This window comes from Myxocyprinus asiaticus, chromosome 5, assembly GCF_019703515.2.
Source record: "Myxocyprinus asiaticus isolate MX2 ecotype Aquarium Trade chromosome 5, UBuf_Myxa_2, whole genome shotgun sequence".
In the NCBI taxonomy this organism is placed as follows: domain Eukaryota; kingdom Metazoa; phylum Chordata; class Actinopteri; order Cypriniformes; family Catostomidae; genus Myxocyprinus; species Myxocyprinus asiaticus.
Window position 1 is genome coordinate 51,772,587 of NC_059348.1, and position 23,895 is coordinate 51,796,481.

The window sequence follows — 23,895 nt, forward strand, 5'->3', positions numbered from 1 at the left end:
TTGCCATGGAAAGGGCTTCCTTATACTGTCTGATGTGATTATAATACATGTCCTTATGCACAGTAAGACCAGTCTTTACATGCAAACATTCCAGTTGTTGACCTTTTGCTTTTAATTTACGTAATTCTTGATTAAACCAGGGAGCAGTATGAACAAATGACACAGTCCGTGTCTGTAATCGATCATTATAGTGAAGAACCAGTTCATCCAGACTAGATAGCTCATCTGTACTTGGAAGGATGTCAATTTCATTAGAAAATGCTGATAAATTAATATTCTTTATGTTACAGATAGAGATAGTATGACTTGAAACAATCTTTGATACTGCTAAATTGGCATTAAAAGACACCAATTTGTGATCAGATATTGACAGGTCAAGTGCATTAATATATATATATATATATATATATATATATTAGTAGTTATATAGTAGTTAAAATAGTAGGTACTGGCCCATTGACTTGTAAAGCCATTGATTCAAATGAGACATAAGAAGGTACAGATATTTTAGGCACTTTCCATTTCTCATTATAAAGCATTGCAAGATCACCCCTTCGACCAGAAACACGTGGTTGACAGGTATAAACAGAACCCCTAGGAATTGATTGATTAAACTGTTAAAAGTCATTTTGCTGCTGCCAAGTTTCAGTTAGACAAAGAAAGTCAAATTTACGATCATTCAGTAGATCATAAACTAATGGTCCTTTGTTGTTGATTGAGCAGATGTTGAATAATCCAAAAGTGAGAGTATCCTTACCAGTTCTAATGATAGTTGATCTGCCTAGATCAGATAGCACAGTGTGGTCAACAGTCCGTGCCAGTTTCCTAATAGGACGTGACGAAGATGACCATAAGGACCGAAAAGAGTCTGAATCGTCAAAGTTGTAATTCCGTCTTGACCCACGGTGGATATATTTGCAACAAGGCTTACAAATATCTGTGTAGAGGTGCAAATCCGGAGAATAGCTCAACTGCTGTATATTGAAGTATCGATGCAGCAGGGTGGTAAATGATAGTAAAAAATCATCCAGCTAAGGACACTCCATGAAAGTACCTCATTGATCCTCATTGTTAGCTGAGCTCAGAACCAAACACCAGGGTAGCGACAGCTGGAGAAAACCGCTACAACGTTCAAAAGCGGCGAGGACACAGTAATCCACAGACAAGGTAAATGCCCGCTTCTTGTAACTCTAAAATTAGCCAAATTTATTCCGATTTAGCCAAAATTAAGCAAACAGAATGTTAATAATGTCCACCAATGTTCTTTGTGACTTAAAAAACTTCTACTAAAAACTACTAAAATACATACACAAGTCAGATATCCCCAGGGAACAGCGGCAGCCAACACGCGCCAGCGTTCATTCCCTGAATTGATATATATAGGATGATTGTGAGACCCACATTTCTCACATGCCAACTAAAGCCAATCTAGTTACTCATAAGTTGCTCTTTTGTAGATCAGGAGAATTAAAGGAATAGTTCACCCAAAAATGAAAATTTGCTGATAATTTACTCACCCTCAGGCCATCCAAGATGTATCTGAGTTTCTTTCTTCATCAAAACAGAATTTAATTCTTTTAGGATTTCATTTCAGGCCTCCTCCTCTAAACAATGCAAGTGAATGTCCTCCATTTTTTGACGGTCCAAAATGCATATTTAGGGTGCATCAAAATAATCCACACAACTCCAGTCGACAAATAAAGTTCTTCTGAATGCAAACGATTGATTATTTTTAGAAACAAAACAATACTTATATACTTTTTAACTACAAATGTTTGCTTCTGTACATCTCTGTGACTGCGTTCATGAGAGGGATGACGTAAGCTCGTTGGTAAGGTCACGCGTCACGTGGAGGAGGAGTCAGGAAGCGCGTCATTGTTTAGAGGAGGAGGCCTGAAATGAAATCCTATAAGTCTTAAATTCTGTTTTGGTGAAGAAAGAAACTCAGATACATCTTGGATGGCCTGAAGGTGAGTAAATTATCAGCAAATTTTCATTTTTGGGTGAACTATTCCTTTAATGCTGAAGTATGTAACTTTTTCTGTGTTAAAAGACTTTCTCCTATCCCAGCTTAATATGCTATTAGTAAGCCTTTTATATGTACATTTTCTCGAAAAGCTCTTTTTTTCTGTTGCCCAATGAAAATTGCTCTGTTTGTTTTGAGCGACCCGCTTAGACCCACTACTAGTTGGGGGTGGGACTATCTCTTTGTTTGATCAACGGCAGACCGGGGGCGTATTCAGAAAGTTGTTTTGAAAACATTCGTTTTTCAATTCCGTTCAGTGGCGCTAGTGGCGCAGAAATTACATACTTCAGCTTTAAATTGGTTCTCAATCATGTTTCATTCAATTATCAACATTGTCTTAGATGTTTCTCCTTAGGAGGAAGTAAAAACAGAAAAATTAGACAATTGTTGACATACATTAAGAGTACAGATTTATAAAATGAATGTGTACAGCATAGCTCAGATCATTTGGTCTTGGAAGAATTTGATGAGAAATGTTTGAGTTCATATTGAGATCTCTGTCATTGGTAACTTGGAAAATACAAGCAAACTTTGAGATTGTTGAGATCTCTTCTAAACTCAAGAGGAGAGATGTGAGATTACTTGGTTCTTTTTCTTTGCAGAAAATTGTTGCATTTACTCTCCATTTAATCTCATTGCTGTCTGGATGAAACAATTGGAATATTCTTTTGTGTAGTACATTTAGGATGCATAAATATAAATGGTTCACAACAAACAATAATGTGGCTATACATATTTTATGTTAGTATGTTTCCACCACCCTCACAAATAATAAACTGCCCAAATATACATATAGAGATATAAAGGCAAGTGGCATATTTAATTAATACCCACATGTGCCACTCTTATCATTGGCTTTAAGCTCTTCCCCTTTTAACAACCCACTCTCAGATTTTCCTGTATCAGCTAAAATCTTACAAACTTAATAGACCACATCCTGTTTTCTCACCCACTCAAGCTTGAAATGCCAAATATGAACTACCTGTTCTTTGATGTAGTGATTAAACTCTCTGCACACTATTTTACAGCACCTTGCTTATTTACAGTTTTATTTTGTAAGGTGTAATATTTATATGGTGAATCTCACAAAAAAACATGTCCAGGTAACATTTCACCCCAAATACGAAATAAATAAAACACGATAGTTTGCATAAAGACAATGAAGCCCATATTTAGGACAGTAAGATTTATGTAGTTGACTGTAATGAGAATAAGAAGAATTTAGGTTGAAAATGGGCTTAATTGTCAAGAATTGTAGAAAGAGGGACCCAAACGCAGGAGGCAAAGAACTGGGCTTTATTAAAATAAAAACAGAATACAAACAAAACCTCTCACGATGGAGGGAAACAAAATCAAGACAAGAAGCATGTGAATAAATATAACAGAAAACTAACAAAACCAAAATGCAAACAAAAACTCTCATGGGGGAGAAAACCAGAAAAGACAAGGCAAGATAGAAAATATAACAAACTAACTAAAAACAGGACCTCACATGGACCAACTGACAAGACTAGAGAGCAAACACAACGATCGAGTAGGGAAGACAAGACAAAGGAGAGAATATATAGGGAATAGGCATGAGCAACAGGTGCGGCTTATCATCTAATGAGCCGAGCAAATCAGAGTTGCCATAGCAACACTCTCCTGCCACGTAATGTATGATACGGTGTTTTATTCATTGTGAAACTGTGCTTTCTTAATGGCATGAATCACACTGAAGGCCTAGACTTAAATTGCACAGGCCACAGCTGGTATATACAGGTGCATCTCAATAAATTAGAATGTCGTGGAAAAGTTCATTTATTTCAGTAATTCAACTCAAATTGTGAAACTCGTGTATTAAATAAATTCAGTGCACACAGACTGAAGTAGTTTAAGTCTTTGGTTCTTTTAATTGTGATGATTTTGGCTCACATTTAACAAAAACCCACCAATTCACTATCTCAAAATATTAGAATACATCATAAGACCAATTAAAAAAAACATTTTTAGTGAATTGTTGGCCTTCTGGAAAGTATGTTCATTTACTGTATATGTACTCAATACTTGGTAGGGGCTCCTTTTGCTTTAATTACTGCCTCAATTCAGCGTGGCATGGAGGTGATCAGTTTGTGGCACTGCTGAGGTGGTATGGAAGCCCAGGTTTCTTTGACAGTGGCCTTCAGCTCATCTGCATTTTTTGGTCTCTTGTTTCTCATTTTCCTCTTGACAATACCCCATAGATTCTCTATGCGGTTCAGGTCTGGTGAGTTTGCTGGCCAGTCAAACACACCAACACCATGGTCATTTAACCAACTTTTGGTGCTTTTGGCAGTGTGGGCAGGTGCCAAATCCTGCTGGAAAATGAAATCAGCATCTTTAAAAAGCTGATCAGCAGAAGGAAGCATGAAGTGCTCCAAAATTTCTTGGTAAACGGGTGCAGTGACTTTGGTTTTCAAAAAACACAATGGACCAACACCAGCAGATGACATTGCACCCCAAATCATCACAGACTGTGGAAACTTAACACTGGACTTCAAGCAACTTGGGCTATGAACTTCTCCACCCTTCCTCCAGACTCTAGGACCTTGGTTTCCAAATGAAATATAAAACTTGCTCTCATCTGAAAAGAGGACTTTGGAACACTGGGCAACAGTCCAGTTCTTCTTCTCCTTAGCCCAGGTAAGACACCTCTGACGTTGTCTGTGGTTCAGGAGTGGCTTAACAAGAGGAATACGACAACTGTAGCCAAATTCCTTGACATGTCTGTGTGTGGTGGCTCTTGATGCCTTGACCTCAGCCTCAGTCCATTCCTTGTGAAGTTCACCCAAATTCTTGAATCGATTTTGCTTGACAATCATAAGGCTGCGGTTCTCTTGGTTGGTTGTGCATCTTTTTCTTCCACACTTTTTCCTTCCACTCAACTTTCTGTTAACATGCTTGGATACAGCACTCTGTGAACAGCCAGCTTCTTTGGCAATGAATGTTTGTGGCTTACCCTCCTTGTGAAGGGTGTCAATGATTGTCTTCTGGACAACTGTCAGATCAGCAGTCTTCCCCATGATTGTGTAGCCTAGTGAACCAAACTGAGAGACCATTTTGAAGGCTCAGGAAACCTTTGCAGGTGTTTTGAGTTGATTAGCTGATTGGCATGTCACCATATTCTAATTTTTTGAGATAGTGAATTGGTGGGTTTTTGTTAAATGTGAGCCAAAATCATCACAATTAAAAGAACCAAAGACTTAAACTACTTCAGTCTGTGTGCATTGAATTTATTTAATACACAAGTTTCACAATTTGAGTTGAATTACTGAAATAAATGAACTTTTCCACGACATTCTAATTTATTGAGATGCACCTGTATATATACAGTATATACACTGATCAGCCCCAACATTAAAACCACCTGCCTAATATTGCGTAGGTCCCCCTTGTACTGTCAAAACAGCACCAACCTGCATCTCAGAATAGCAGTTATCTGAGTTACCTTAGACTTTGTCAGTTTGAACCAGTCTGGCCATTCTCTGTTGACCTCTCTCATCAACAAGGCATTTCCGTCCACAGAACTGCTGCTCACTGGATGTTTTTTGTTTTTGGCACCATTTGGAGTAAATTCTAGAGACTGTTGTGTGTGAAAATCCCAGGAGATCAGCAGTTACAAAAATACTCAAACCAGCCTATCTGGCACCAACAATCATGCCATGGTCCAAATCACTGAGATCTGATTTCTCCCCATTCTGATGGTTGATGTGAACATTAACTGAAGCTCCTGACCCGTATCTGCTTGATTTTATGCACTGCACTCCTGCCACATGATTGGCTGATTAGATAATCACATGGATGTTTGTTGGTGCCAGATGGGCTGGTTTGAGTATTTCTGTAACTGCTGATCTCCTGGGATTTTCACACACAACAGTCTCTAGTATTTACTACGAATGGTGCCAAAAAAACAAACAAAACAAAAAAACATCCAGTGAGCGGCAGTTCTGTGGACGGAAATGCCTTGTTGATGAGAAAGTTTTGGTTGTGGGTTTGCGGTTTGGTCTCCAATTCTCTACCACTTGCAATAACAGGAAATTACTAAAGCAACCTAATGCCAAACTGTGATTGACTGTGCCAACTAAAAACAGTGTGTAGTCCGTTATGTTCTGCAACCAGGTTGTAAATGTTTTTTGTGATACAAGTTTACTCATTTTTATGACTATAATGTCATTATTCTCACTGATTTTAAGTGTGAATCTTTAGATCAAGTTTCTTTTCACAAGCAGGCCTAAAACAGTTTGAAATGTTTTTGTAAACTCTCTACAACAGCGGTTCCCAATCTTTTGTCAGCTGAATCCCTATGATATAAATTACTGTCGTATACCTGAGATTTCAAGTCATGTCAGTAGGTTATCACAGCTGTGCTGATATTCAGTAAAAAGATTGTTGGTGTAATATTGCTTTTTTTGTACAGAGGCTGTATTACAGAAACTCTAACTCTATAATCCTAGCTTATCAAACTCCAACTTGTCAATATATTGCCCCATAAACAAGAAATTAATATGTGTAACTGTATAAACTGTATAAAATGAGTAACTGACATTATGAAAAAAGACATCAAGAATGATACAAACAGCAAAGAGTCCCAGTGCTGTTAAATGAAACATCACCGTCTCACTGTTTCGACGTTTTGCTTGCATCATGAGCACTTAGTTGTCATTCCATTCTCACCTCAGTTCAGAGGACTCTATCATATGCTCGGCAATCTTCAGATATTATTGTGTGTGTGTTTAGCTGCGGTGTTTTATTTAGGGCTGTTGATTTAACGCATTAATTTGGCGTGATTAATTACGTGAAAAAATTGTTTTTTATGCAATTAAAGGAACTGTTCACACAAAAATGAAAATTCTCTCATCATTTTACTCACTCTCATGCCATCCTAGTTGTGTATTACTTACTTTCTTCTACAGAAGGTCCTTTTTGGACCTTCTTAATTCTGGTCACCATTCACTTTCATTGTTAGGAAATGCAGAGCTGAAATATTCTTCTAAAAATCTTCATTTGTGTTCAGCAGAGCAGAAGAAGAAAGTCATACACATCTGTCATCGAAGCAATACAAGCTTGAGGTACCACCTGTTTCAACAGGTGGCAGTAAGCGCAACTCCAGCTGGATAGGCAACATTTAACACTAGTGAGAGCACACACGTTTTTGCATTCAAACACAGCTGGACAGAGTGCAATCCTGAATGCAGGGATCTCGAGATGTTTCAAACTAAGTTTAACTTGACACAGACATCTAAAAAAAGCTGTGATTATGCTGCGATGCAACAAAATTGCTCCAAAAGCATTGGTCTGACACATGTGTACATGAACGCGTCTTTAGGAAAGCCCTTATAATAAATCTATCTCGGACAGATTGACGAATTCAATTGCAAACTGGGTTGCTGTGTAATGTAGGTCATTGAAAGGCTTGTGTTCAATAATATGGAAATAAATATATTGCCTTCTAAAGACCCTTTTTATATTGCCTTATCAATGCTTTACTCGTCTGCCACAATAATGTATGCATTTTAATTATCTAAATAATGTATATACAGTATTTATAATATATATAATTTTTATATATTTGTATAATAATTGATTCATTTTATATTTAATTATTTATTTTATTTTTTTAGGGCCTTTCTCAGCAAATATTTATATACTGAATATGATTTATTACCATTAATTTGATTAGTTAATTGGCATATCATGTAATTAATTTGATTAAACATTTTAATTGATTGAAAGCTCTAGTTTTATTACACTAATAAATGCATTAGTTCAGTTACATTTTACTAACATATCAATAGATTTGATCGACTAACACAACCCTATTCCTAAACCTAACCACTTATCAACAATATATAAAGGCATAACAAGCAGATAAAAGTATAGGCACAATAATGTATTCCCAAAAAATGACAAAAAAGCACTATAAAAGTATTCCAAACGACTCATGCAGCATTTAAAGTCTTGAGTTAAACTGAAGGTTTTAATCTCTGAAAATCTTCCTCTCCTGAAGACGGTCAGAATAATTCACAAATGCACATCCAAACTTTAAAATTTTTACAATCGGTCACAAGGCACATGAGAACCAATGGCACTTGACATCACTGACAGCGATGCTGTTATAACGCTTCTTGAGGAGTTTGTTGACGTGTTTTAAATAAATGTATAATGTTCCATCATACATCTCTAAGGTGTTTGTGAACCCCCAGTTGGGAAATCCTTATAACATCCATCATTTTTTTTTTTTTATCTGCTTTAGCCTCTCTCATGGCCTGAGGCGAATGGCGATGTGCTCAGTTACACCGCGTCTTGTCGCAATGAGGTGGATTCTTCGCAATGGGCCTGCAGCGCTTTAGATTCCTCGAAAACCTCCTGTGTTCTTATTGTCTCGGCCAGTCGCTGTCATTGCATTCTTTCAGCTGCTAACTCTGCCGGGACATCACCTCCGGCACACATCTACATACCTGGACACGCGGACGCAGGTAACCAGTCTTTACACACCTGAAGGAACTTTAGTTTGATTGCGCGCAACTATACTTTCTGTTTGAAACAAGACACTGGAGATTTATCCTAAACTTATTTCTAATTTCCACTCTTAGAACTCCCAGCCCCCCAGAGTGTCAGCGTCACCCCATTGGATGGCACACGACTGAATGTGGAATGGAAAGTTCCATTGAACCAATCAGAGACTGGCTTTGTGGTGCAGTGGATTTCCATACATCACAACGGAATGACCCATCTGCACTGGGAACATCTGGATGAAACTGCTAGAAGTTTTATTATCACAGGTTTGTCAAATCAATTTTCTCTCCAAAAGGCCTGTTTGTTTTCTTGGAAAGGTGCACAAAGTAATTAGCCTGTCCACACAGGCATTAAATATTCATTCAGTCTGCAATTGAAAGAGTCACATTATAGGGGGGGTTATTGAATTAAAATAAGTTTGGCTGGTCAAATATGCATATTTAGAATTAAACAGCTTTTTATAAAACACTGATACAACTGGAGTCTTCTTATATTAGTGTTTTTGTAAAATCCACTATTCATTTCATTAGGTGTAAAACTGTTTTACATAAATTAGCATTTTTTTTTTTTTACAATTAAAATCATTCCAAAGCAGCTTTATAAAGAATGTAAGTGGAAAGAATTACTTTGTGCACCTTTTAAATTGTCATTCTTTTAGAAAATGCAATTCTTTTTTAATCATATAATTACAGCAGAATAGTTTTAGTAAATGTCAGTTTGTGTACTGTATGTTGCAGGTCTACTGCCAGAGGTCCCATATAATCTGACTGTCATCAGTCTCTTTGAGGGAAGAGCAGGAAATGAGATATCTGTTATTACCTTCACACGGGAAGGAGGTCAGTTATTAAGCTTTTACAAAGATGAATGTGAAAAATATGAGGGGTTTTAAAGGTGTGGTATAGTAGTAGTAACCTTTATTTAACCAGGATAAAAACTTACTGAGATAAAATCTGTTTTACAAGAGTGAATTGGCCAAGTAGGCAGATAACATAACACGAAAGTACAATTTACACCCTCACCCCCGCCAAAAAGAAAAACAACCAAACAAAAAAAAGAAATGATAAAAATAAATCAAAGATCAATTCTAGTCAAATATAACAAAGGCAATTTCCAGCTTGACTATACTCATTGTTGTTTATAAGTTCTGTAAAATCAGCCAGTGGAAGGGGCACAGTAAGTTTGAAATGTTCCTGTAAGTCATTCCATGTTTTTGGAGCATTAAACTGAAAGCCTTTTTTACCCTGCTCAGACCTAACACGGAGAACAGCAAGTAGTACAGTGTCCTTTGAACGAAGTTTATAAGGTTCATGTTTTACAGAGATAATAGATGATAAGTCAGTTGGAGACAGGCCACATATTGATTTACAAATCAAACAGTGCCAGTGTAATCGCCTTCGTGAATCCAGAGGTGGCAGTTCAGCCTTAGCATAAGGCTGCTTTAATTGCAATATCTGTTGGCCTTTGCTACTAATTATTATTACCATTTCTATGTTGCCTGTTTCATAAATTGTTTTGTGTTTCATAATTGTTTGACTTTTTAAATGTAGCTGAAAAGCCATTGAATAGCCTATAGTCCATTATATACATACAGATATGTTAATTATAATTTTTTATCACACATTATACATTTGCACATATACAGTGAAATTATTTTTTTCACATATCCCGCCTAAGCTGGGGTCAGAGTGCAGGGTCAGCCATGATACAGCACCCCTGGAGCAGATAGGGTCAAGGGCCTTGCTCAAGGGCCCAACAGTGGCATCTTGGTGGTGCTGGGGCTTGAACCTCCAACCTTCTGATCAGTAACCCAGAGCCTTAACTGCTGAGTCACCACTGCCCCTTTTTATTTTTTGTTTTTTATAATTATATTTCTTTTTTTTTTTTTTTTATAATAATTATATTTGTTGGAAGATGGCATATTTTTGCACTTTAGAATTGTATTTATCTCATATCAGTGACAATAAACACTGGTTCAATGGTTTGTTCTATTTGTTTCCCCTGTCACTCAAAACATATGTTTGCCTATTTTTAAGATTTACACATTTAAATTTCATAACAATCATAATCAAACTGAATTGTGTCATTTCTAAGTAAAATAGAATGAATAAAACTTAAAATATAAATTTTTTCATTAATTTTGCTAAAGATTACTCAGTTCAATTTGATGGAATTTTGTTATAAAATTGAAATATTATAAATAAATCTTGTGTGTGTGTGCGCGCGCACGCATGTGTGTGTGTGTGTGTGTGTGTTTGTGCAGTATATCTTTTTTCTAATTACTACCCATAAACTTGCAGAACATTCTGTACACATAAATCAAGCTCATGCAACACGTGTATTTGAATACTGTTTTGACAACACAAAAATAAGCACTCACTGAATCTTGAGATAATGGACAAAACATGTCTTACATACAAAAGTCATCGTTATTTTAAAAATCAAGAAATTCATAATAAAAAATACAAATACTGGAAAAGTTCAGTTTAAAGGAAATGTGTATATTCAGGGCATTTATTACTTATATTTTTAAATAATTTCATTAGAATTTTTACAAATACATGCTCTATACTTGGAAGCACATGTAATTTAACCTGTCCTCAGCAAGAGGCCACAAATGTTAAACTGTCAAAAAAAGTATTTAAAAATGCAACAAATTCATAAATATGAATATCAAATGAAATGTAGGGATCTGTAAGATATGAAACAATACATACAGTCAACTTTAAATATCAAAGGCTATCAAAGTTGTGTTTTCACTTTGCATCAATTCTGTCAGATTTTGTAATAATCCTGAATAAATCAGACAATGTCATGGTCAGCTATAACTCTGAGTAAACCTTTACCACTTCCTGCTCATGGTGGATGCAACAGTAGGACACGTGGTCTGGTAAGTTTAATATTTTTTCATATTTTTCAAGTCTCTGCGGTCACAGCTTCATCGTGTAAACTCTGTCATTCCCATTATGATCATTTCTGTTGTGGGATAAATTTTGGCATTTTAGTTTAGGTTATAAAGGCAGCTTCACCTGAGGAAAAAACAAAATGGCTCCAGTGTATAACACACGATTAAGATGGAAAAATATTCAATTTTGTCAACTCTGTCAGAATTTTCATAATATTATGAAAACAGAAAAAAAAAAAAAAAAATGAATAGTATGTATTTTAGCTGACACAAATCACAGTAAGATGTAAGTTATGAAGTGAATAAATGTCAATTTTCAGAAAAAAGTATTTTTATAAAAACCTGTTCCCTTACATGGTTTGTTAGCTGAGACCTTTGTCTACAAATATATCCATTTCAATTTAGTATATATATATATATATATATATATATATATATATATATATATATATATATATATATATATATATATAAAATAATAATAATAATAATGTTTTGTCCCTTATCTCAAGATTCAGTGCACTGTATGCTCCTGTAATTGAAGTATGTAATTACAGGGATATTATATTAATAGAAAAAGTACCAACCATATGTTTCATTTTAATTTTTGTACTTATACCATGGTAAAACTATGGTTTTCGACAGACACCCTGGTAAAAAAAATAAAAAAATAAAAAAATAACCTTAATGGATAAGAACCATGGTAATACCTTATAAGTAATGGTAATATTAATAAAGTACTTTAGAGTACCGTGTAAATCCATGGTACATCAAAATGATACTCATACTGCCAGAATCCTTTTTTTTTTCTTTTTTTTTTTTTTTGAAGAGTAGAAAAGTTCAGACGATTAACAGAGCTAATGATAATCTTGTAAATATGAGTAACATTTTAAAGTTTTGCACACACAAATATGTTTAATATTAGATTCAGAAATGAGAGAACATTCCCAGACACAACGTTTTGCAAACGAGTAACTACCGTCCTCTCATTGTTGACGTTTTGAGTGCATTGACATCATGCGTTCCTGTGTTTCAGCGCCCTCTGTTGGTCCAAAGCTGACAGTGCTGCAAACCTGCAGCAGAAGTATCACTCTGAGATGGGACCCTGTTCCTATGGACAAACTACACGGCTTTATCCAATACTACACTGTTCTGTACAGTATAAATGGAAAACACAAAAGTAAGAAGCAAAATTTTCCTTCTTTTATTAACAGAATAGTTCACCCAAAAAATTACATTCTTAACAAATCGTTTACTTACCCATGCGGCTTTCTTTCTTTCATAGACTTAAAGTCATATGGGTTTGGAACTGTATGAGGGTGAGTAAATAAAGACAGAATTTTCATTTTTTGGGTGAACTATTCCTTTAAGGCTCAGTAAATGTGTAATAATCTAAATGTTCATACTTTTGTATCTAAAGGGGAACAGGTAGGGGGCAGTGTTGGACAGATATCTCTGAGTGGGCTGATGGAAGGTACCTACAACATCTGTGTAATGGCTCATACTGTAGCAGGAGCCGCAGCTGGGCCATGGCAGATGGTGGCTGTGGGTAAGAATGACTCCATTCCATTTGAACTTTTCATTCATCTGTGCCCGTATAAACAGTCTTATCTTTATACTTGTGTGTATGTGTGTTCACAGGGCATGATGATATAGAAATAATCCCCATACTGCTGTGTGTGCTACTACTGAGTTTTATTATTCTCATATTTCCTGTATGCATGCGGGTGAGGTAAGTGTCACGTTTGAACTTATTAAAGCTAAAGTGTGCAATTTCTGCGCCACTAGCGTTACCAAAAAGCACATAAAGGCAGCATAAAAGTAATCCATACAACTCCAGTGGTTAAATCCATGTCTTCAGAAGTGTTATGATAGTTGTATTTAAGTATTTAAGTCCTTTTTACTATAAATCTAACCCCAACAGTAAGTGGCGATATGCACGAAAAATGCGAACCGCCAAAAGAGAAAAGAAGAAGAATGTGGAAGTAAAAGCGGAGATATATAGTAAAAAAATACATGGATATTTATCTGTTTCTCACCCACACCTCTTACATCTCTTTTGAAGATATGGATTTAACCACTGGAGTCGGATGGATTACTTTTATGCAGCCTTTATGTGCTTTTGGTGCTTCAAAAGTTTGGTCACCATTCACTTGCATTGTATGGACCTACAGAGCTGAGATACTTAAAAAAATTCAGTTGTGTTCTGCAGAAGAAAGAAAGTCATACACATCTGGGATGGCATGAGGGTGAATAAATGATGAGAGAATTTGTATTTTTAGGTGAACTATTCCTTTAACCTGGATTGAACCTTAATATTCCTTTAAGCTGGGATAGAAGAAAGAAGTCATAAAAAATGACACTCATCAGCTTTAAACATTTTGTTTAACATACCATGATCCTTAAAATGATGGCATTCATTAGTTGATGAGAAAGTTCTGATTATTGTTGTCTATTAGGATTAAACACTGTCTGTGTCCAACTGTACCAGACCCCTCAAAGAGCAGCCTGTCAAACATTAAACCATATCAGGTAAGAAAATATATTTTTCATTTATAAAGTTTAATTTAAAAAGAGTCATTGGAAATAAAAACCATAAGCTAAAATTACAAATTGACTGTTGTAACATAAAAATCCATCACAGGATGTTCAACAAGAAAATTAAAATGTAGCACAGGACTTGATTTTATCCATAAGGAATTGATTGGATAGTGAAAAGTGGTCTAGTGGTCTCTATATGGCAGGTGGTTGTTGGGAGGGGAGGGCTTGAAAAATGAAAAGGCTTGTTGACGTCAACCGAAATGAAAATTCTGTCAGTATTTTGGAGCTTGGCATGCATGGCTACTGTGAACTGTCATTGTATGAAAAAAAGAGCTGTGCAAAGATTATTCAAAATTTCTATCAGCATTAAGGTTGAGTAAATAAATTCAGAATTGTATTTGTTCGGTCAACTATTCCTCTACAGACCACATTTGGCATGTTATCATTTGCAAATATAAACACACAGATTACATCATGGCAGCCATAATCTATAAACTATACAATCTGTAGATAAGATTATGACATTATCTGTGTGCTTTCCTGTGCAACTGTGTTGTCTTATTTCCATGGGAACCAGGAAGGAATCGCATTATATTAAACAATGATGAGTGCGATTAAGAGATTGCATTTTTACTCTAAAATTACATTTGTTTTCCACTTATGATTAGGTTTAGGGTTGGGGTTTGAGTTAGGGGGTGCAGTTAATAAAATATGCATTCCTGTTGAATGCATTCCACTGTTAAACAACAACTCGCTTTTGGCGCTCCTCTGTGGACATTTCACTCACATGCCCATATGTTCAACAACACATCCAGATTCGGCCACCCTGGGGGAAGTGCTTCAAACTTCTTTAAGCATAGACCGATTTCAGAAGTAAAACCTACGACCTGCTGTCACCAAATTCATAGTGAGATCAATCTGAATCATGCACATGTAGCCTTGATACAACATAGTCAGTCAAATCAGTGTTAGGGAGCGTTTGACAGACCAAAGCAAGATTCAGATTCATTCAGTTTTTCTCCCCGTGTCCTACAGCCCAGACTAACATCCTCTTCCACCATGAGCACCTTCATCACTGTTGGTCAAACTTTAGGCTACCGGAGTTACAGCGAGCAAGACAATATCCCAGTTCAAGAGCTGAGCTACCACACCGATCAACCTATAAACAATGACAATGAGCAACCCAAAACCTACAACAGCACTTCAGTTACAACATACATGGACCAAAACCCACCGGTGTGTCAGCTGAGAAATAAGCAACCAGCTCGAGCCTTTCCAGCACATTCCATTAACCAGAGCTACGTCATACCAGATCAAGTCATATCTGCTGAATATCATGAAGACCAGCAACCGTCATCCGCCGATCTGTTGCTCGATATGGTCTTCACATACAGAAGCAATCAAATGACACATGACAATTTGAGTGGCTACACCCAAGTTTCCCAAATCTATATACCTGTCGTTAATACAACTGTAGACTTTGATGAGTGTTCACGCTTTCTGCAGACTTTACCAGAGGACCACAACATGTAGTTCTTCACAGTTTATCTGAATGTACATCACTAATGTATCAACAATGCTGAAATGAGCCAATGGAGGAGAAGCAATTTATGATAAATGAGGTCTTCATGGGACTGGCTACATCTCAAATCTTGGAACTATACGGGCCTGTTTAAACTACGCTGCAAAAATCAAATCAAATATCTAAACATCCTTAAAATAAGACACATTTTGTTTTATATTTGGGGTAAGAAAAATAAACATTTCAAAGTGAAAACAAGTTTATTGACAAATATGCCAAATACTTTTAACTTACTAAATGTTTTTAAATTTCTTTGCAGACTATTTTGTTTTAGTTTGATTTGTCTTGTTTGAAAAATGTTTAGATATATCAGTATTGTTGTCAGAGAAATTAACAAAATGTAGTGATAACTGTAGTTCTGCTTAAATCAAGAAAAAAATATTTGGGTTAAGAAAAATAAACTTTATTCTAAGGGGAAAGTTTATTTTTCTGATTCAAAAGGGAAAACAAGTTTATTTATTTCTGATTAAAAAAAACAAACAAACAAACAAACCAAAAAAAAAAAAAAACAGTTTGATTTATTCAAAGAGAATACACGTTTATTTTTTATTTATTTTTATTCAAAGGGGGAAATTATTCGCCTTACCCCATTGACAGAAACTTAAAAACAAGAAAAAAATAATAATAATAAAATAAAATTTGGGGTAAGAAAAATAAACTATTCAAAGGGGAAACAAGTTTATTTTTCTGATTTAAAGAGAAAACAAGTTTATTTTACATAGTTTACAAGACTATGTTTTTTTAAGAATAATTCAATATTTTGATATATTAAGTATTGTTGTCAGAGAAATTAACAAAATGTAGTCAGTTTTATGCTTAAAACAAGAAGAAAAAAACTTTATTCAAAGTGGAAAAAAGTTTATTTTTCTGACTCAAAAGGGAAAACAATTTATTTTTCAAATTTAAGGGGAAAACAAGTTTATTTATTTATATTCAAAGGGAAAACAAGTTTAAAGGGGAAAAGTTTATTTTTATTACCCCACTGGTAAATAGTTTTTCAGAAACATACTAAATTTTGTATTTTTACTGGAAAACAAGACTAAAATACAGAGTGAGAAAATTATTTTCCTGTTTTGAAAAAATTATTATTGTGCATTGTTTGTTTCCATGCTGTGGTTGTAACAAAGTAAATACTGTATGATCAGGAGTTACTGCAAAATGTGAAATTAACTCATTTGTGTAGTTTTCATGGCGGGGGGGGGGGGGGAACTGTAGCATTACATATGAATGTTATCTGTCATGTTTAAATCTGTTAAGCAGACCAACTGGCTGCCTGTTAAGATGTGAAATCTACAAAATAACCCACCAAATGTGAACTATACAAAGGGGCCCAAATGTCTGACACCACTCATCAAAATGCCTCTATTTTGCATATAATCAGCATAACAATTTGAGGGAAAAGTTTGTGAGTAAATGTGGGTAAATGATGGCAGAATTTTCATTTTTAGGTGAACTATCCCTTTAACATGGTCAGTGTCACAAATTTGCTTACATTTGATCAGTGACCAAACATATCCCAGAATTGTAATGTGGTCTCAGACATTATGGACCTCAATGCATTTGTAATGTATATTGTATTTCTTTTCATTGGGGAATGATGTTGTAAATAATGTGAAATGTTTATTTTTGTGTGCTGTGGCTGAAGATAAACTGGTGTGCGACAGAGGAGATGGACGCAGGCATGGATCATGAACATTACTTTTGTGGGAACGTTGCGATTTGGGGCCAAAGTTCATCACCTCTGGTCCATCTTTCCTGTGAGTGAAATTCTTAACAAATTACCTCTTTGTTTAGACAGAGACGTGCCAGGCCAGTGTCACACTTACATCCGGCTGAACATAGCTGATCGTCAGCATCAGGAGCGCAGATCGGCTGTGTGCCAGGGCCTGTTATTCGCACTGACCTACAAAAACTGTGCTGACTCTTAGTACATAACTCGTTCCCTACATTCCTCTGCTCCTTCGGGAATTTATCAGCCTGCAAAAGTCACTCTAAAAAGAATGAATTAATGCTTAGCACAATCTTTGTCATTCCATTATTGATAACTTGAAGCACTAATAGATTGCAGAAACTCAAGTCTTCTAAACTGTGTGTCAGATAGTCTGATATTCTGAAAGCACATGTGTGCCATAAACTTAATTTTTACTTGACCAATAAAGTGGACAAAAATATATTTCAGGTCCCAAGAGTTGTTATTTGAAATTGAATACATTATAATCTGCTTTACTTGAGCATGTATTGGACTTTGGTTATATTTACTGAACTTTCTCGGGTGTGCCAATTGATTATGGGTAGATTTGCTCTGCACTTTGACTACACCGCAAAGGAAATCTTTCATATACAGAGAAATGAATGGTGATAACCAAAAACAACATATTAAGTATAAGATGAGCTCTCAATAATCACTAAATGACAAACAGCTGCAAGTTACAACAAATACAATAACAGCACCGTAAATAAAATCGGCAAACAGTAAAGCTATGAGCAGTACGTAGTCATTTGCATAATTTATTCATACCGCAAAGCATTTCTGGGAGCTGAATAATGCTCATGCCTGATAAATGTCATGAAAAATATTAATTTGTAGCTATTTGAGTCTTTAAGGATTACTTTGTTTAAAGGATAGTATCACTGTAAAAATGTCTGTAATTTTAACGGTAAAAGACTGTAAAAATGCTCCAGTAAAAAAAAAATTATTGGTAAACAGGCAGTTACCTTAAAATATATGGTAAAAAATTATAATATATTTAAAAAGACAATACATGTAATTTTACAGTACAATGTTGTAAAAAGTAAATTTTTTACATGTAAAAAGTATGATTTTACCGTATAATTACGGTAAAAATGTATATTATGTTTAACAAGAGAGTACATGTACTTTTCATGGTAAATTATTAGTAAAATTACAATTAAAAGAAAAGCAATGAACGAGCGTGCCCAGAATTCCCTGCTTTACCCATCACATTTCATTATATTTTATGGAAATAGTTGTTTCTTCTTATTTTTAATATAAGTTATGTACACTGGGGTGTTCTGTGTTATATTTGATGTAGTTTAGTTCATGTTTATTGCATTATTTTAATTTCACGTGTTAACCTGATGGTGTTTAGTGTTTGTGTGAGTGAGACAGCACTGTCTCTACATGTTAATTGGTTATTGCTCTTGGAAGGGCCTCTACTGATGAACTTCATGTCATCATGTGCCCTTCTGTAAATACTATGGTGAGTAACAATACATTATCAAGTGAAAAGCAGATTTTTGCAGTTTCAGAAGGTTAAAGTATTAATTTTATATCATTTAATAATATAAATGGTAATGCACCATAAAATATACAGGCATCAAAATTACATCCCGGAAAGCCTGAAACGTGGCTACCGTATTTTTTACAGTGAATTTCTGGCAACCTCAGCTGCCAGATTTTTACTGTAAATTTAACAGGATTTTTTTTTTTTTTACAGTGTAGAAACAGCACTTGTCAAAGCACTTGTATTGGGCTTTTCACTTTTTCTCAAGAATAATCAGGGGAAGGAATTAAAACACTGCAGATATAAAGATGCAACAAACTCACATAGAGGGAAAATATCAGCAGTTACAGAAATACTCAAACCAGCCCGTCTGGCACCAACAATCATGCTACACTCCAAATCACTGAGATCACATTTTTTCCCCCATTCTGATGGTTGATGTGAACATTAACTGAAGCTCCTGACCCGTATCTGCATGATTTTATACACTGCACTGCTGCCACAAGATTGGCTGATTAGATAATCACATGGATGATTGTTGGTGCCAGATGGGCTGGTTTGAGTATTTCTGTAACTGCTGATCTCCTGGGATTTTCACACACAACAGTCTCTAGAATTTACTCCGAATGGTGCCAAAAACAAAAAACATCCAGTGAGTGGCAGTTCTGTGGATGAAAACGCCTTGTTGATGAGAGAGGTCAACAGAGAATGGCCAGACTGGTTTGAACTGACAAAGTCTATGGTAACTCATTTAACCGCTCTGTACAATTGTGTTGAGAAGAATATAATATCAGAATGCTATTCTGAGATGCGGGTTGGCGCTGTTTTGGCGGAACGAGGGGGACCTACACAATATTAGGCAGGTGGTTTTAAGGTAGTGGCTGATCGGTGTACATGCTGTATATAATATATTATTATTATACTTGTTGTTTCCACAACCTCATATTGAGTAATTTATTTGCACTTCTAGAAAAAAGTTGAATGAACTTTGAAGAAATGCTGACTTGTCACAGCACCTAAAATGCACACTTTCCCTTGAACTTTCATGTATACATTTTAACCTAACATCTGTATGTTAAGAAAAAAGTTTTCGACATGTTATTTGTCTGATCTATAAAGTACTTATTTTTAGTGCTTTTTCTAAAAAAAAATCCACTCATCACATTTATAGTGGTTTTATATGTTTTAAAGTTTTGACAGTTTTTGCACTGGTGGGGCCCGTTGTCATGACTAGCAGTCAATAGAAATGTCTTTTTTTTCAACACAAAAATTTGAAATTGAGCTGGAAAATTAAATCAATAAGCCGGTGTGTTATGGTGGGGTGTGTTGCGGGCCGGGTTTGGTGGGCCGCTCTTGGCCAGAAAGTCCAGGGCCATTTTTTAGTCCCAGTCCGCCCCTGCTCGACCCTAAAACTGCTGCTCTGAGCAATATTTACTATTTGCTGCTTTAATTTGAATGAAGTTTTTAATGATCTTACACTGTTTCTCTTGTTATACAGTTATAATCATTCAGCTTTATCTGCTTGAAATAATGTTATTAAAAATCAATAGTTGAATCCCATCTCTTATAGTCTATAAATATTTGGTAATAATTATTATTTTTTAGAAAACCACTTAAAAAAATACTGAATCCACAATGATGTTGTATTAATGTGTACATTAATAACTTATGTAAAGTTGTCTTGAATTAATGACTTTTGGAAGGGTACTAGAAATTACCATTTCTTTTAATGGATCAAATCCAATCGTCAGCTGAACGACTGACGAGAGAGTCTATCCCTCACAGCCTCATTTTCATTCCAGTCAAAAATGTAATATGGCGCTACTCTGAATAAGGTCTAAAAGCACTTACTTGATTATCAGAATTCGGGTCTGAAAGAGTTAATCTTCAATCACATTCAGATCGAGATGTGTGTGTGTGTGTGTGTGTGTGTGTGTGTGTGTGTGTGTGTGTGTGTGTGTGTAGAGGACATCGATGACGTCATTCTGAAGGGAGTATACATAAGTGTAGCACAAGCCAGTTCACCTCAGTGCTCGTGCTTCCCGCTGTGGTGAGTGATTAGTATTACCACGCGTTCGGTTCAATCCCGCGCTTTCAGAACGTCCGTGGCGCGAAATGATCGCATAGCAGCCCGCGTGAATAATCAGAGCGAGAACGCGTTCCATTATCAGTGCACCTTTAGCACAGGTAACACAGGATATCCGGAAGAACAAGCAGATCGGGTAACCACTTCAGCTGAGATTTTTCACGAGCCACTACAATCTATAATAAAACTCCAGATTACAGCCATGACAGATCTGAAGAAGAACAAGTTATTTATTGTGCTGATGGATATTCTTTGTGTGCTCGTGGGTAAGTTTGATCTTTTATTTCATGTGCATGTCTATCATGATCTAAAAAGAAGGTTGTGAAATCCAAAGTTCACCTGTAACTTTTAACTTGCGTGTCTTCCCATAGGTTAGAAACGTAACAAAAGATAATATAATTAGATTTTTATTTTTTATTTTTTATTTTTTTAAATCTAGAATTTGTCTTTGTGTTCTTTATCTTACTCTACATGGGAAAGGTTGTGTAATGTAATTGCTTTATGCCTGAAGTGATACATTCATTAGTCTCGTGTAACATTCCAAGTTCATTGTCATCAAAGTGATAATTATTACATGCATTTAACAATTTCATATGTATTTTTTACCATTGTTACCATGTTTTATACATATGAACTATGGTAATGCCATATTTCTATGGATATGTACCATAGCAAGACCACGTCTCATGAATTTGTACCATGGTAATACCATATTTTATGCATATGTACCATGGTAATACCATGTTTGTATGGATATGTACCATGGCAATACCATGTTTTTTTATACATATGTACTTTGGTAATACCATATTTCTGTGGATATGTACCATTGTAATACCATGTTTTATGCTTTTGTACCATGGTAATACCATGTTGTTTGGACATTTATCATGGTTATACCATGTTTTATGCATTTGTACCATGATAACACCATGTTTTTATGAATATGTGTACCATGGCAATACCATTTTTTATTCACATGTACCATGGTAATGCCATGTTTTTTATGGAGATGTACCACGGTAAGATCATGATTGTATGGATATTTTTTTAATGGATATATACCATGGCAATACCATGTTTTTATGGATATGTATCATGGTAATACCATGTTTTATGGATATGTACCATCTGCTTCAAAGTCGGCATTCTTTGTGTAGCGCTGTGCACTCTGTTCATTGCATTATTGAAAGAGTTCCTATGTGTGCTGGACATGTGTTAGCTGCTTTTCCTTCAATATCAGGTCCAATTCATCCATCCGTATTTGTCTACACTAATTTCAAAAATAGGTCTTTAGATAAAGACATTGTTAAGATCATGAGAAACAAGTGTGTCCAAACTTTTGACTGGTAGTGTATCTTGTAAACACTATGGAACATAAATATGGTAATTCTTTATCACCATGGTTTATCAAAGTACCATGACTTTGTCATCTTATTTCATCCATTGTACCATGCAGAGTTGGAGCCAGGATAATTCACCCGAGGGGGCATTTGAAATTACGTTTCACCCCCCCCCCCATAGTGGATTGAGGCTTGCCAAAGTCTTTTTAGCAAGTCAGTTCACTCAGCAACCATCTTTGGAACTCTACCGGGGAGCTATTTTTCTGTATAAAAAAGTGGTATGCCGGTGCAGCTCCTATCTACTTGAATGGGGAAAGACCGAAATCTCCAAAAACAGTTGGTCAAGATTGCGATCAAAGAACATATTTCAAATCAGCAGTAAAAACTGACTACACTGGTATCATAAATTGTACTTCTTTACCTTAGGTTCTGCTAAAAAACTAAATTTTCCCATCTTGTAATGCAGATGCTTGTTCTCGTGTTGATTGACAGGCGATGTCTGTATCTAAAAATTGATTGGCACTTTTACCTGAAGGCAGGGCTTCCTTTCTACATCAGTTGACCACTGGTGACAGATGGGCATTCCGATTTTTCCCATTCATTTTAATAGAAGTGACCCGTCTCTGCTAAAGAGTCTCTGGGCTTGCAAACCACACAAACCTAAACACCTCCTAAAGCAGAGTGCATGATATATGTTCACTTCCTGGTAACTGTTGTGAAGCAGAGATTCATTATCTCTTCATCATCATGAAGATTCATCATTCTTTTATCACTTGCCTGTACATGTGTCTGAAATTGTGGCATGTCAGCACTTCAAAATATGCCAAAAAATATACAAAATTATCCTAGGTCAAATCCTTTTCTCAAATCCATTTCCTTCTTTTAGCCTTTGAGCCTCTGAGCTCTGACTGAATTACATGGCAGAAAACATTTTTCTAATTAAGAAGAGAGCAGTCAATTGGCCAGACAGCGTAACTCCTGTCCCCACCTTCCACCTGAACTATTCAGTTATTCACTACAAATAGTTGAAGGAATAATTTGCTTTATTTAATTTATTTTACAATTTATTTGAATATTTAGGCTTGCAAAAAAGTAAAACACATTTAAAAGATAATAACTCAATTATAAAAATTGGTTCAAATACAACATTTTGACAGAGGAGGCACAGTGGTCTGGCTGAGGGGGCACTGCCCCATGGTGCCGACCCTGGTACCATTGTTTTTTTTACCCCCAAAGATGTCTTTTGTTTCATCAGTTTTGCGGTGAATCAGTCTCCTAATTCCAAAATATGAGGGTTTTGCTCTTTATTTCACCAGTAATTCATTTAGCAAGTCAGTTCACTCAGCAACCATCTTTGGAACTCTCCCGGGGAGCTATTTTTCTATATAGAAAAGTGGTATGCCAGTGCATCTCCTATCTACTTGAATGGGGAAAGACCAAAATCTCCAAACAGTTGGTCAAGATTGCGATCAAAGAACATATTTCAAATCAGCAGTAAAATCTGACTACACTGGTATCATAAATTGTACTTCTTTACCTTAGGTTCCGCTAAAAATATGTAAGACGCCGTGCAAATCGACCCCTGCTACCCAGTATTCTACTGGCAAATGTTCAGTCTCTGGATAACAAGCTCTGC

The 23,895-nt window shown here is 35.7% G+C and overlaps 2 protein-coding genes across 3 annotated transcripts in view; both read left to right on the top strand.

Annotated features, from left to right (window-relative positions):
• The window catches only part of LOC127440673 (interleukin-6 receptor subunit beta-like), a 32,195-nt gene extending 14,453 nt beyond the window's left edge, over positions 1-17,742 (top strand). The window contains exons 8-15 of one of the 2 annotated variants that reach the window (XM_051697406.1): positions 8,298-8,520; positions 8,638-8,826; positions 9,298-9,396; positions 12,499-12,642; positions 12,883-13,011; positions 13,104-13,194; positions 13,922-13,994; positions 15,039-17,742. In XM_051697406.1, coding sequence (XP_051553366.1) covers positions 8,298-8,520; positions 8,638-8,826; positions 9,298-9,396; positions 12,499-12,642; positions 12,883-13,011; positions 13,104-13,194; positions 13,922-13,994; positions 15,039-15,536 — 1,446 coding nt within the window. In that variant the 3' untranslated portion in view covers positions 15,537-17,742. The remainder of the gene's footprint in view (positions 1-8,297; positions 8,521-8,637; positions 8,827-9,297; positions 9,397-12,498; positions 12,643-12,882; positions 13,012-13,103; positions 13,195-13,921; positions 13,995-15,038) is intronic. The other variant, XM_051697407.1, reaches the window with a different exon arrangement.
• Positions 17,743-20,852: 3,110 nt separating this feature from the next.
• Positions 20,853-23,895, top strand: part of LOC127440687 (phospholipid phosphatase 2-like) — a 45,776-nt gene continuing 42,733 nt past the window's right edge. The window contains exon 1 of the mRNA XM_051697431.1: positions 20,853-21,182. Within this exon, the coding sequence (XP_051553391.1) occupies positions 21,119-21,182 (64 nt within the window). The 5' untranslated portion in view covers positions 20,853-21,118. The remainder of the gene's footprint in view (positions 21,183-23,895) is intronic.